The 12,927-nt window shown below is 40.1% G+C and overlaps 1 protein-coding gene across 13 annotated transcripts in view; it reads right to left on the reverse strand.

Moving 5' to 3' along the window:
• Myo3b (myosin IIIB) overlaps nucleotides 1-12,927 on the reverse strand; it is a 397,916-nt gene that overhangs the window by 99,548 nt on the left and 285,441 nt on the right. For 12 of the 13 annotated variants that reach the window (XR_011371567.1, XM_070021235.1, XM_070021269.1 and 9 more), the window contains 2 exons: nucleotides 5,434-5,494; nucleotides 4,403-4,499 (listed from right to left, as the gene is read on the reverse strand). Coding sequence is in view for 11 of the 13 variants with exons in the window: in XM_070021235.1 (XP_069877336.1) it covers nucleotides 4,403-4,499; nucleotides 5,434-5,494 (158 nt within the window). In the remaining 2 variants the exon portion in view is untranslated. Of the gene's footprint in view, nucleotides 1-4,402; nucleotides 4,500-5,433; nucleotides 5,495-12,927 lie in introns of those variants that run through there. The other variant, XR_011371573.1, reaches the window with a different exon arrangement.

Consider the following 12,927-nt stretch of genomic DNA (forward strand, 5'->3'; position numbering starts at 1 on the left):
AGCACCACAGGAAACTCCTTAGAATTAGAGAATGGCAGGAGCCACACACAACTGTAGGTGGCTTGCTTCGCAGCCTCCAGGCTAACCCATCTGCAGGAGTTAGTTAGGATGTTGAGACGTGTCGAGTTGTATTGTCCTGTTGGCTCTGCATTTCCTATACCTGTTCTGTGTTCTCTCTGCTCCTCGCACACAGGCTTCTTTCTATACTTTCATGTCTGTTCTCTCCTCAGGACCTTTCCCTCCCTGAAATGCTCTTCCTGTAGATAGCCACGTGGCCAAATGGCTACTAACCTCCAGTCTTTACTCAAAAACGAAAATTCCCAGTGAAGTCTCCCTCATCATCTGTGCCAAAGGACAGCCAACCCCAGCCTCATTCTACACTTGGACAATTTGCTGCACTTTCTCCCCAAATACTGACCTTAACACATCCCATCCCATCCAACTAATTTGTTTCATTTATTATACATATTGTTTCTCATTTGTCCCCATAGGCTACATTCAGTATAGCATTGCATGAACAGGACCGTGATGGCATGATTCATAAAGGGGCACTTACACACTGGCCTTTGTTACTGGTGTACAAGGTCAATAGAGAAATTTAGAGTGCTCTAATTTAGAATAAGAAATTTAGAAAAGTTGAGATCAACTCTATATTGGCCCAACATCCAAGTGTATAACTGATTTTGTAGTAATTTGTTTTTATTGCATCTCACAAAAGTGTCAGACTGTGTAAAATTGGAAAGCAATCAACTGGAAAAGTGAAAAATGAAACTGGTCTTCTCAGTACATTGAGAAGTACTGGAACAAGACAGTTCTGGCACTTAGTAAATGTTAATAGTTGTCTTGAATAAATAGATGGATAAATACAAAAAAGAACAAATGCCTAATGAATAAATGTTTACACAATAATATCAGATCAAGTCTGCATACATTCCTGTCTATCTTATTAAACAATTTAACTGGTTGGATTAACAGCAAAGGGTTTTGTGTTCTGTATTTCCTGAGTGTTCTGGGCTTGTCTCCCTATGTGAAAAATGAATCACATGGGCCACGGGACATTTCTCAGATGCTGGCTAAGGGGCTGAAGACAGCCTTGACCACATCCCATGTTTACCAAACGTTTAGTATGTCTGCTCAGAACAGAGTGCAAGCCTGGACATTTCAGATTCATCCCCTGTCTCCCACCCAACCACCCTCTTCAGGACAGTGAAGTGAGTTCTCTTACAAGTTAGAAGGCAAACCTGTAGGATGCTACATTTTTCTGAAAACTGAAAAGGCTTTAATATTTTCATTTGTCTTTCTCCAAAAGTATGGGTTGTAATAATTTTTAAAGTCAAAAAAAGAGAAAAAGGAAACCTAGGCTACTGCCCGTGATCCTAGTTACTCTGGAGTCTGAGGTTTGAGGATCAAGATTCAAAGCCAGTCTGGCCAAGAAAATTTGTGAGACTATCTTTACTAAATGACCAATAGACCAGAAATGGAGCTGTGGCTCAAGTGGTAGAGTTTTAGCCTTGAGCAGAAAAGCCAAGCAAAAGCACAGAGGCTCCAAGTGCAAGCTCCAGTACCATACAAACACACACACACACACACACACACACACACACACACACACACACACACACACACACACACACATACATAGAGAAAAAATAAACATAAAGAGGTATAGTATGTTACAATGTCTTAAAGATACATTCTTGTTCCTCTAACTAATACTATAAATAAGGCTGGAATGTTTTTGTTGCTTCAACTTATCTTTGTTGCTTTCTAAGGTCAAAGGAAATTTGACTTATATATGAGACCTTGCCTCCCTGTCTAAACTTTTTTCCCTTGTCCTTGGCCCAAAGCAATAGCAACAAACGAAACAACTTGAAGGATTTTAATTTATTACACTAGTATGTCGGGAGATATTTAACTTGTTTTGGGATTCTTACAAAAATATTTTTGAAGGTTTCATTGATTTGCTTATTCAAGTGGAGTTCTGTTTTCTTATTGCTTTCATTGTATTTCATGAGGGTTTGAATGCTCAAGAATTCAAGAATTTAGACCAGGACTGGGATGTAGCTCAGTAGTAGAACCTAGGCACGTGTAAGGCCCTGAGCTTGAGCCTCAGCATGGTGGGGGTGGGGGCAAGGAACATAGGTTGAGTGGTGAGGAGAGAACCCAGAAAGGTATAGCTATGATTCTAGAAAGTTTAAAACAGATGAATGATAATAACTAGTACAAGGCAGGTAGGCATAGGTATTATATTAAAAGCCAAAGGGCACAGGACAAGCAGCCATGTGGACCTTGAAGAATGGAGAGGACTCTGATGAATGAATTAGAAAGACATATGGAACAGAAGGGGCACATTATCAAAGTCACAAAGTAAAGGGAGAAAATGCATCAGATATGTCCAGGGGATAGAAAACAGTTTAAAGATTCAGAGAGAAATGAAACAGAAGACATCAGTGCAAACAAGAAAGAAAGTTGACTAGAACACAGAAAGCCTTGAATGCCACATAAGAATTGTAAGAATTGATGCTAAGCTACTGAAGAGAACAGAGAATCAGGTTTATGTTAGAAAGGCTCCTTGAGCTTTTGTGCATGAGAGGTTAGAAAAGAGAAAGAACACCTTCAGATGCTACCCATAAGACAGCATCAGAGGAGGTAATAGAGATATTGACCCACCTAAGAGATATCTGTTTAAATTAGAAGAATTGAACCAATTGTAAGAGGAAACAGTGTAAGATGAAAGTTAATAGCTATTTACATAAGCTAGATTTGTAATTCGCAAATGTTTGGACAATATTTTTCTAAAGGCTAGAAAGATTATTGTAATCACACAGGTTTTTCTTTTCCCTTTCATAGCTATTCATTAAAAATACAGTATATTTTATGCCCCTCAACTATTCTACCCTAACTTAATGCCTTACAGTAAAAATCATTTCTCAACCTGTTGCTTATACTCTTAAATTAATCTTGTATTTATTTAATATCAAAAATTACCATAGTAGCTGACAGTTACTGAACTCCTAGGTACTGTGCCATGAACTTCACTTGGGCTAGTCAATTAATCCTCAACTCAACCCTCTCAGGTATGAACTACTGAGCTTATGTGTGAGTAATGAGGAAGGGAGTTGCTGTATAACCTGATTAACCTATATAACCAGAGGGCAGAGCTGTGAAGCCAGATAGGCCTGACCCAAGACCTATGTCTTTAGCTACTCAATGAGATATTGTTTTATCTTTTGGGGAGTTATATGTATTTTAAAGCAGAATGTCAAAAATAAAACAAAGACCTGATGGGAAACAATAGAAACAAATAACAGGGTGATTAAAAGCAAAACATGTCAATAATCACGTTAAATGTAAACATGCTAAAAAAAAAAACAACTTCAACTAAAAGGTAGAGATTTTTCTATGGAGGAGAGAAAAATAGCAACCAAATTCTCATACCATGGACTCTGCTCCGCCACACTGTCTTTCTTCTAAAAAGTCCTCTTCCTTGTGCTACTCCTACTCACTACCTCCTTGTGACCTTTTTCCTGAACACTGGCTGTAGGAAACTATTGCTTGTGACAGGTTTATCACCATTTACTGCATCTCTATGTAAAAGGTTATGTTATAATGTACTCATCTCTTGTGTAAAAAAGTTTACGTTTCATATGGACTGAAGGTCAGACATTTTTATGTATATCTACTTCATATTACACTGCTTTGTCACTGAAAAACTAGAAAAAAAAGAAAGTTGGAAAGACCTGAGAAATGGCTTTACTTTTCAGAAAAATAGATGAGGTCAATTAAGTGTAATATCAGTGTCTTCAGTTGAGTTTCTTTCCTTGAAGTGATTCACATTATCCTGAGTATCCTCTATTCATAAATATTTTTTACAATCCTATTCTGTATTACATCTTCCAGGAGAGCCAATTAAAGCTACCCACAGACTTTAACTGCTATCTACTACAGTTAGTAGCAGGGAATTTAGAAAAGGGAAATGCCAGTTTCCAAAGGCATGTGGTAGTAAGACGTCTTCTCTTGCTTAGCAAAAGGTCATATTGTCCAAAACACAAAACTACTCTAAATCCAAATAAGACTGTGGCCCTAAATGACCTATACCCCTAAATTGTTTTGGAATAGTTTCTTGATTTAAAGTTCTTGTAAGAGAAAAGTTATCACTTTGATACTCATTATCTTCCCTCAGAAATCTAAACTTTAGTGTATGAACAGGAGATAAGCTTCTTTGTTTGATACAGCTTTGTTTCCAGTCTTTAGCATTTCCCAGCCTGAGTGTTTTCTTAACATCAGGCCATTTTGACATCTGAGTCCTTCCACCTAGACAGTCCTGCAGACATAACTTCCTAACAAGCACACCAATAAGTGAATGGTAGAAGCAGCGAACAGTTCAAAAGGTCCTTCTTACCCGGTTCATGAGAGGTTTCCTGGGGGCTCAGTCGTTGGCCATCAGGGACAGCATGACATGTCTGACAACACAGCACAGCAGTCCCAGCAACTGCGAGCTTCAGGAAGACCCAGTAAGAGAATCATCATTTTTATCCAGTGACAGAGCAGCCAAAGGACATGGCTTTCCTTAAACTAAGGGATCCTTATGCCTGATGTAGGCGAAGAGGCTAAGTATACTGGTGACATTGCCAGGCTTCCCGCATCTTGCACTGAACCAACTGCAGGTCCCCTCCTAGGGTAATTAGGAGCCAAGTTACAACATATTTTTCTTCATTCATTTATTTCTTCCTTGGCACAAATTCTCCTAGTCCACTCTTAAATTAATTATAATCCAGATCAGATCAACATCCAGGTGCTTATTTGCACCTTTACTTAGTTTTTATCCTTAAGAAAAAAAAAAAAGAAAAAGAAAACTTATAGGAAGGTATTAATCTACTTAACATTTCTAAGTATATCATCCAGAGGATTTTTTTTTAATCTTACATATGCTCGGCAGAGTTACTGGCAAAAACTGTACATTTTCTTCATTTCAGCCTTTCAACATCAAATAGTAGGCAGCAAAAATTGGATCAGACTTCAAAGCCTGCTGTGGGCTCCAAGTCACAGAGAGACGCGTCCATTTCACATATTGAATTCAAGCAGGATATCAAAGGGCTACCAAAGAACCTCAGGTCCTCTCTCAGAAAGAGGCTCCACCATCTGTGGAGTAGAGTACTCAGACAAATCACCTCGGGGAGCAGTGAGCATTTATTCTCAGCCGCGAATTTCCAGCCTTTTGATTCTCTCTTCACTGTACCTCCCTGTCTCTCTGCTGAACCAAAGTTCTTTAGCAGGCTGGGCTTTTGTCTCAAAGATTTCAAAATATCACTAACAGCTTCAAGTTTAGATGGCCTGGCCAACCATCATAGACAAGCTTCAGGCCCATGAACTTGATTGAATGAGTTGAAAGAAAGGACACACAGTTACTTCAGAATCAAGATGTCCAGTTACCTTATTTGCATGTCTGGAAAAGACATCACTGCCATTTGGAGAACTGTGGGTTTGAGAATCCCTAAAAAACAAACAAATAATAATAATAATTAATAATAATAATAGTGAACATTTAAAAAGATTTGAAAATGAAAATGAGAGGGGATGGTTTTCCTTCAAAGAGGAATCAAATCATGCACTTTCAGATTCCCAGGCCAGTTCCACAAAGAACTGCACCAGACTAGAACATTCCTTTTACCAAGGAAGATCCACAGTGGCCTGAGAAAGGCCAGGAAACTGCCCTTTAAAAGCTCTAGAAGTGCATTCAGATGGGAGCATTGTCTTACTTGACCAAGGTTCCTGAAGACTTTATCAAGAAGAGAACCAAGTTGGTGGTAAGGCCGTACTTTTCACTGGATACATTCACCTTACTCATTCATTGTTCAGGAAGTGAACTGGACTCTGCAGCAATCTCTACGCCTGGGAAATGCTGGGTGCAGAGAGTGAGCAGACTATTTGCTGCTTTATATAACAATCCTGTTATATGTGTGAATGGTGTCTAGCAGAGGCAGGGCATCCTACAGGAGTCATACCAGGAAGCATAAAAGGAAAACCTACCAACATCAAGCAAAATATTCATTTTGATGGGACAAAATTTGAAAGAATCAGTTGTACCCAATCAAATCTTTGAGTGTGACAATGTGGCTACAATAGAATTACTGTGACAGTGCCTTTCAGATGGACTCAACAGAAAGGAAAGTACTCTGTCAGGAAGGGAAATCGGTGCTCTGACCCTGCCTTGATTTCCCTGATCCCACATACAAATGCATGCGGCACACACATATGTACTGTGTCAAAATATCCATATACATACACACATGTTTATGTGTATATGCCATGGGTTCCAGTTTCCTCATGAACAACATGAAGTTATTTGTTTTCTAAGATTTCTTCCAATTTTATGGTATTAATCTTATTCCTTACTTAAACTGACCAATACATTTCACTATATGTGAACTGTTAGTGGATAATACCTTTGAACTCTATCTGCCTATAGTAGGTTGTGAGCAATATACTCATTAGAAAAAAAATGCACATTAAACTGGGTGCAGGTGGCTCACAGCTGTAATGCTAGCTACTCAGGAGGCTGAGAGCTGAGGATTGCATTTCAGAGCTAGCCCAGAGGTGAAAGGCTATGACACTCTTATCTCCAATTAACTACCAAAGAGCTAAAGTGCAGTTGGAGTTCAAGTGATAGAGTGCCAACCGTGAGTGAAAAAAGCTAAGGGACAATGTTCAGGTTTTGAGTTCAAGCCCCAGTACCAGAGCGCGCACACGCATGCACGCACGCACACACACACACACACACACACACACACACACACACACACACACACACACACACACACACACACCACATGATAGCACATCAATACTGGAAGCAATTATCATCTACAATCACTTATTTATTTATGAGTACATTTATCACATTTCTCCCACAATGGAATGTGAGTTTTGCCAAATCAGGGATAGGAACTGCTGGATTCCATTTTCTATCAGCACCTCGTTCAGCGTATGGTCCCCGGAAAGTGTTCAATAAACACTAGACTACTTGGATGTACACACAAAGTATGAGGCTATGTATATAAAAGTACATGTATACAAAAGTATATGTGTACAAGTACCCTTAACATTAAATGAATCAGCATTTGCTTAGCACTTCATAGTTTTAAAAATGCTCTTAGGTATCTTTTCAGAGTTTCACAACCATTTGAGCTAAGTACTTTAATTGTACCTGACAAATAGAAAAAGAAAACTGAGGCTCAGGGAGGTTAAGGAATCCTGGTTCTTCTGGCCCAAATCCTCTGTTCCTCCTCTGACCTACAATGTCTGCTCTGCTCCTTGGGCATCAATGGTCCCAATGAACTCACTCTTGTCCAGCCTGGGCATGTCCCTGCTTTAAAAGTCCTGGTGAGCTAGGGAAGAGAGTTTAGTCTTTCAATTATTGCTTAGTCCTCAATTTCTAACTTTCTTGTCCCAGCTTTCTTGGATGAGCTAGAAGTAATTGTCCACAGACAAACCAATTTGAAAATGCTTGATTAAAAAGAATAAACCAGATTTTCCTGAAACGTTTCCAGAAATATTAACTCAGTAATATGTGAAATGCTACTTCAAGAGAGGAAAAGAATGGAACTTGTTTCCTACTCCCTGTTTTAGTATTTAGTCCTTCTCTCATGCACTGTATTGAGGTACTCTTGATTCTTAAAGCATACCTCAGCAAACACTGAGCAGTTTAGAACTGGTAATTTCAAAACAAATTCCAACTTGCTTTTTAAAATAGACAAAGGGTTTCAATTCTTTGTTGTTGTTGGCCATGGGGCTTGAACTCAAGGCCTGGCCACAGTTCCTGTGCTGTTTTTTTTTTCCCCCTCAAGCCTAGCACTCTACCATTTTGAGCCACAGCTCTACTTCTGGTTCTTTGGTGATTAATTGGAGATAAGAATCTTACAGACTTTCCTGACCAGGCTGGTTGATCTCAACTTCCTGAGTAGCATGATTACAAGCATGAGCCAACAGTGCCAGGTTTCTTAGGGCTTCAATTCTTTTCCAGTGATTTCACTGATGCTTGGACACACCAGGGACATGACACTGACCATTCATGCAATCCTTCACCAAAGCCCAATAATAACAAAATGGCCATGATGATTGAATGCATATGAGCCACCAAGCACCAGATAAGACATGCATACAGTTACCCCATGTAATTTTGCCAATATCCATGTGGGTCAATTGACTTTCACACACATGTGTACAGATGAGGCAATTAAGGATCAAGAAGCTAGCTGGAGGCATAGAATTCCATTGTGTATATATTCCGCATTTTCTTGATCCATTCAATTAATTGAGGGGCATCTGGGTTAGTTCCATATCTTAGCTATGGAAATAATGCTGCAATAAACATAGTTGTGCTGGTAGCTTTAGTATGGTCTTGTTTGTGATCATTGGGGTAAATGCCCAAAAGTAGGATTGCTGGGTCATAGGGGAGCTCTATGTGGAGTCTTTTGAGGAACCTCCATACTACTTTCCAAAGTGGTTGAACAAGTTTACACTCCAACCAACAATGAAGTAAGGTTCCCCTTGTCCACATCCCCTCCAGCATCTGTTGTTATTAGATTTCTTGATTATAGCCATTCTAACTGGGGTGAGGTGGTATCTCAGTGTTGTTTTGATTTGCATTTCTTTTATGGTTATAGAGGTTGATCATTTCTTTATGTGTCTATTGGCCATCCTTCTTTCCTCTTCAGAGAAGTTTCTCTTTAAGTCTTTAGTCCACTTATTTATTGGGCAGTTGTTTCTTTGAAGATTTGTTGTTGGGGGATTTAAGTTTTTGAGTTCCAGATATATTTTAGATATAAGACCCTTGTCTGTTGTATGGCTAGTGAAGATCTTCTTGCAATCCATGGGCTTTCTATTGATCTTACTAGCTATGTCCTTTGCCATGCAGAAGCTCTGCAATTTCATGCAATCCCATTTGTCCAACCTTTCTTTCACTTGTTGTGTTTCTGGGTCTCTATTAAGAAAATTTCAGCCTGTGCCAAGGAGACCTAGGGTTTCTCCTATTCCATCCTGTAATGTTTTCAGAGTGTCTGCTTTGACTCTGAGGTCTTTGATCCATTTGGAGTTGATTCTGGTGCAGGGTGATATATAAGGTCCTAGCTTTAGTTTGCTACGTTAGGTGAAATGAACCCCAAGGTAAGGATTCAAATGTTTTTTCTTTCATGTGATTGTTTCCAATATATTTATGATTTCTTTGTTGCTTTGTATGTACCTCCCCCATTGTATAAGCCCTGCTTTCACTGTATTTGATGTTGATATAATTTGTGGAGGGGAAGGGAAAAAAACAAATCGTTTAAATAAGGATACAGGTGGACCCATTACAATAATGAGATGTACAAGACATTATGTCGAAAAATGAACTTTACAACTTTGGCAGGGTGGAGGGTGGGGGGGTGGGGGGAGGTGAGGGTAGGGGGGGTGGGGGGTGGGGGGTGGAGAGGGAAAGGGATGGTATGGGGAAACAAAGGAGGAGGCAACAATGCTTGATAAGAAATGTACTCATGGGGGCTGGGGGTGTAGCCCAGCGGAAGGGCGCCCGCCTGGCGCGCCCAAGGCCCTGGGTTCGGTTCTCAGCCCTAGTTTAAAAAATAAAAATAAAAAAATAAAAATAAAAAAAATGTACTCATTATCTTGCCCATGTAATTGTAACCCCTCTGTATGGTATTTTCACAATTAAAATAAATAAATAAATAAATAATTTTTTAAAAAAGAAGCTAGCTGGGTATGGTGACACGTGCTGGTAATCCCAGAACTCTACGGGTAGGTGTAGGAAGATCTTGAGGTTTGGGGCCAGCTGGGCTATAAGATCCTTTCTTAAAAACTAAAAAAGCAAACAAAAAGAGACACTAATGACTTGCTTCATAAGCAGTGCAACCTATAATATGCTGAACATGGAAAAGAAGATGTCAGAGGGGATTCCTGACATCTATCCGTTGCTGATAAAGCAACAAATGGTTGATGGGGACCAGGACATCCACTGAACCAAATGACTACCATTCAGGCCTGTCTTCCTTGTCACAAGGAGAGCACTGCACATGGGAGACACCAGCAGGTCAGTGCTGGCAGTCAGTGCTCATGAGGTCCAGCCCCACTGATGCACCATCCTGGGATGTCAACTGTACTCAGCATGTTGATTTTTTCCCTTTTGCTTAAAACATTTAACCTGACTCTAATTAAGACTTTAGATCTATCTTACAGTGTACAAAAAAACAGAGGTGTGAGGGACCAGTTAAATAAGGCCATAGAGCTGGGCACCAGGGGTGCATGCCTATAATTCCAGCTACTCAGGAGGCTAAGAGCTGAGGATTGTGATTTGTAGCCAGCGTAGGCATTAAAGTCCATGAGAGTCTTATCTCCAGATAACCACCAAAAAGCCAGATGTGGAGCTGTGACTCAAGTGGTAGAATGTTAGCGTTGAGCAAAAAAGGTCAGAGACAGCATCCAGGCTGAGTTCAAGCCCCAGGACCTGCACACACATACACACACACACACACACACACACACACACACACACACACACACACACACACACACACACACACACACACACACACACCACAGGAAACAAGTAAATACATATGAGACTTTTTTATGGTCCAGTCTCTCACTGCAATGTTTAGGGAAAAAAAGGGCTCATATATTAAAAGAGATTTAGGGCATCCTGACTTAAGTGGCAAGTCTATTCTTAAAACAATTAGGACAATTCAAGTACTTTGTATATGTACATCCAAAAGCAGTTTGTATACACACACATGTATACGTGTATAGATATTATAAATACACACAGACACACATAGGTCTGAACTCAGGGCCTTGTACTTGATGGGCAGGTGCTCTACCACTTGAGTGATGCCTCCCAACTCCTGTTGATTTGATTTTTGTGAAAGGGTTTCTCTTGCTTTGAGTTTTATAATCCTCCTAGCTTCTTAGAATGGATGACAAGTATGCTCCACTATACCCAGCAGTCTTGGGTACATTCCCCAGTTAGCCCGGAAAATCAACCCTCTGTCTTCACCTACTTAGTAGCTAGAATTAGAGGTGTAAACCACTATGCCAGGCATGCTGGGAAATATCTTAAAAGTAACACTGTCCTTGGTCTCTGTGAGGAATGGCACGCTAAATGGCAGAAGCTGTGAATACTGAATGTTGTCAAGGGTTTGTAAATAAATGGAGAGTAGCTGTCTCTCTCTTTGTGTGGTCCAGAGCACATTTCTAGAGCTCTCTAGCTTCTCAAAAGCATAACTAAAGTCTCAAGCAGATTGCCCCCAGGGCTCAGTGGCTCTCCTGCAGTGAATGCTTGAACTGTGCATTCTAGGGGAGACAGGAGCTGTGAGTCACTGCTGAGAACCCTTCTGCTGGGCATCTGCCCTAAAAAGCCCCCAAAGGAGACTCACATCTGATTCCCTCTTAAACCTTGACCCCACTGTGATCGGTTGCGGGGCAGGTGGAGGCTGGCTTCCAAGGAACTGGCTTCTGAGGGGACCCAGTGTCTCCTTTCTTCTGCAGCAAAGGCTGTGAGGCCAGCTGGTCTGTCATGCCATGCTGGCAGTGCTGGGTGAAATCACCGGGGTCTTGGAGACGAGCTTCAGCTTCTTAGCTCCCAAATTCAATTTATCAGTTCATTGAGAAATGCTGATTTGCTGGGGGTAAGGGGGAGCGAGTTATAACAAACTTTTACAAGAGTCATATTTGACTAGTAAAATGCCAGTTTGTGATTGAGTCAGGTAACAACCTGGACTCTGGTTGCTCCTTTCCTCATTGGCTGATAAACCCTGCAGACTAAATGATATACAATACAATTAAGGCAGAGGAAGAAGAGTCACTGTGAGGATGTATCTGAACCATCAGGTTTGTTTGGTAACTTCTAGGTTCAAACGTGTAACTTTTGTTGAGATGGCAGTGGAGGCTGCAAGCCAGCTATCCTCTGGGCCTTCATTTTCTAAGCTTCATTGAAGTTACCTTCTTTGTGTATTATTAAGTTTTCAATGAATAATAATTATTATTATATAGGTGATATATAGCGGAGTCAGAGTTACAAAAATTAGGTGATTATATTTTGGGGGGGGACAATGTCACCCCTTCCCCTTCTCTCTCCCAGTTTTTCCCTTCCACCCCCACTCACAGGTTGCATAGTTCATTTTCAACATAGTGTCTGAGTACCACTGCTGTGTCTGTTCACTCTTTGTCCCTCCATTTCTGTGCTTCTCTTACCTTCCCAAAGACAGATGAATGAACAAACAGGACAAAAAGAAAAGAAAACAAAAACAGCAACAACAAGAAAAAAAAAACCTCTTGTTTCCATTTCCTGAAGTTCATTTTGGCAACTATTATTTTGTATAATCAGATACACATAGACATTGTACCTTTCTTAAGAGTATCCTCTTTTGATCTCATTGTATGTGAATGTCTAGAATCCTATGTAATTTACCATGTTCCCATATATGCTATTAATATTGATGAACTTTTGAAGATCATGTTGCTGTAATACAACCTAGACATGGTTTCTAAACAAACCAAGAAATCCTTTAGTGCTTCACACTTGAAAGCATATTTTAATTTCAAAACAGGATAGGCTACAGCTAATTCACTGTGAGTTGATTTTTGTTAGCTTCCTGATGTCTCTAAATTTAGAAGGATTTCTTGTCATAAACTCATCTCTTGCTAGCCCTGGAAGAAAGGGTAATCAGCCTAACTAAGCAAACTGATCCCTGCTTGGATAACTTTAAACAAAAAGTCCTTTGGACATGGAGCTCTTCAAGAGGTCACTTTCTTGCTGTCAGAAAAGAGCAGCCAAATCAGAATTTGCACATACTAGCATTCTAGAACCTTTGAGGAAAGAAAGTTTCAGATGAACAAGTCATAGGCCTTCTCCTTTTTTCTTTTGGTGTGTGAGGGACG

The sequence above is a fragment of the Dipodomys merriami genome, unplaced genomic scaffold (genome assembly GCF_024711535.1).
Source record: "Dipodomys merriami isolate MVZ:Mamm:240054 unplaced genomic scaffold, mDipMer1.0.p SCAF_1, whole genome shotgun sequence".
Classification (NCBI taxonomy): domain Eukaryota; kingdom Metazoa; phylum Chordata; class Mammalia; order Rodentia; family Heteromyidae; genus Dipodomys; species Dipodomys merriami.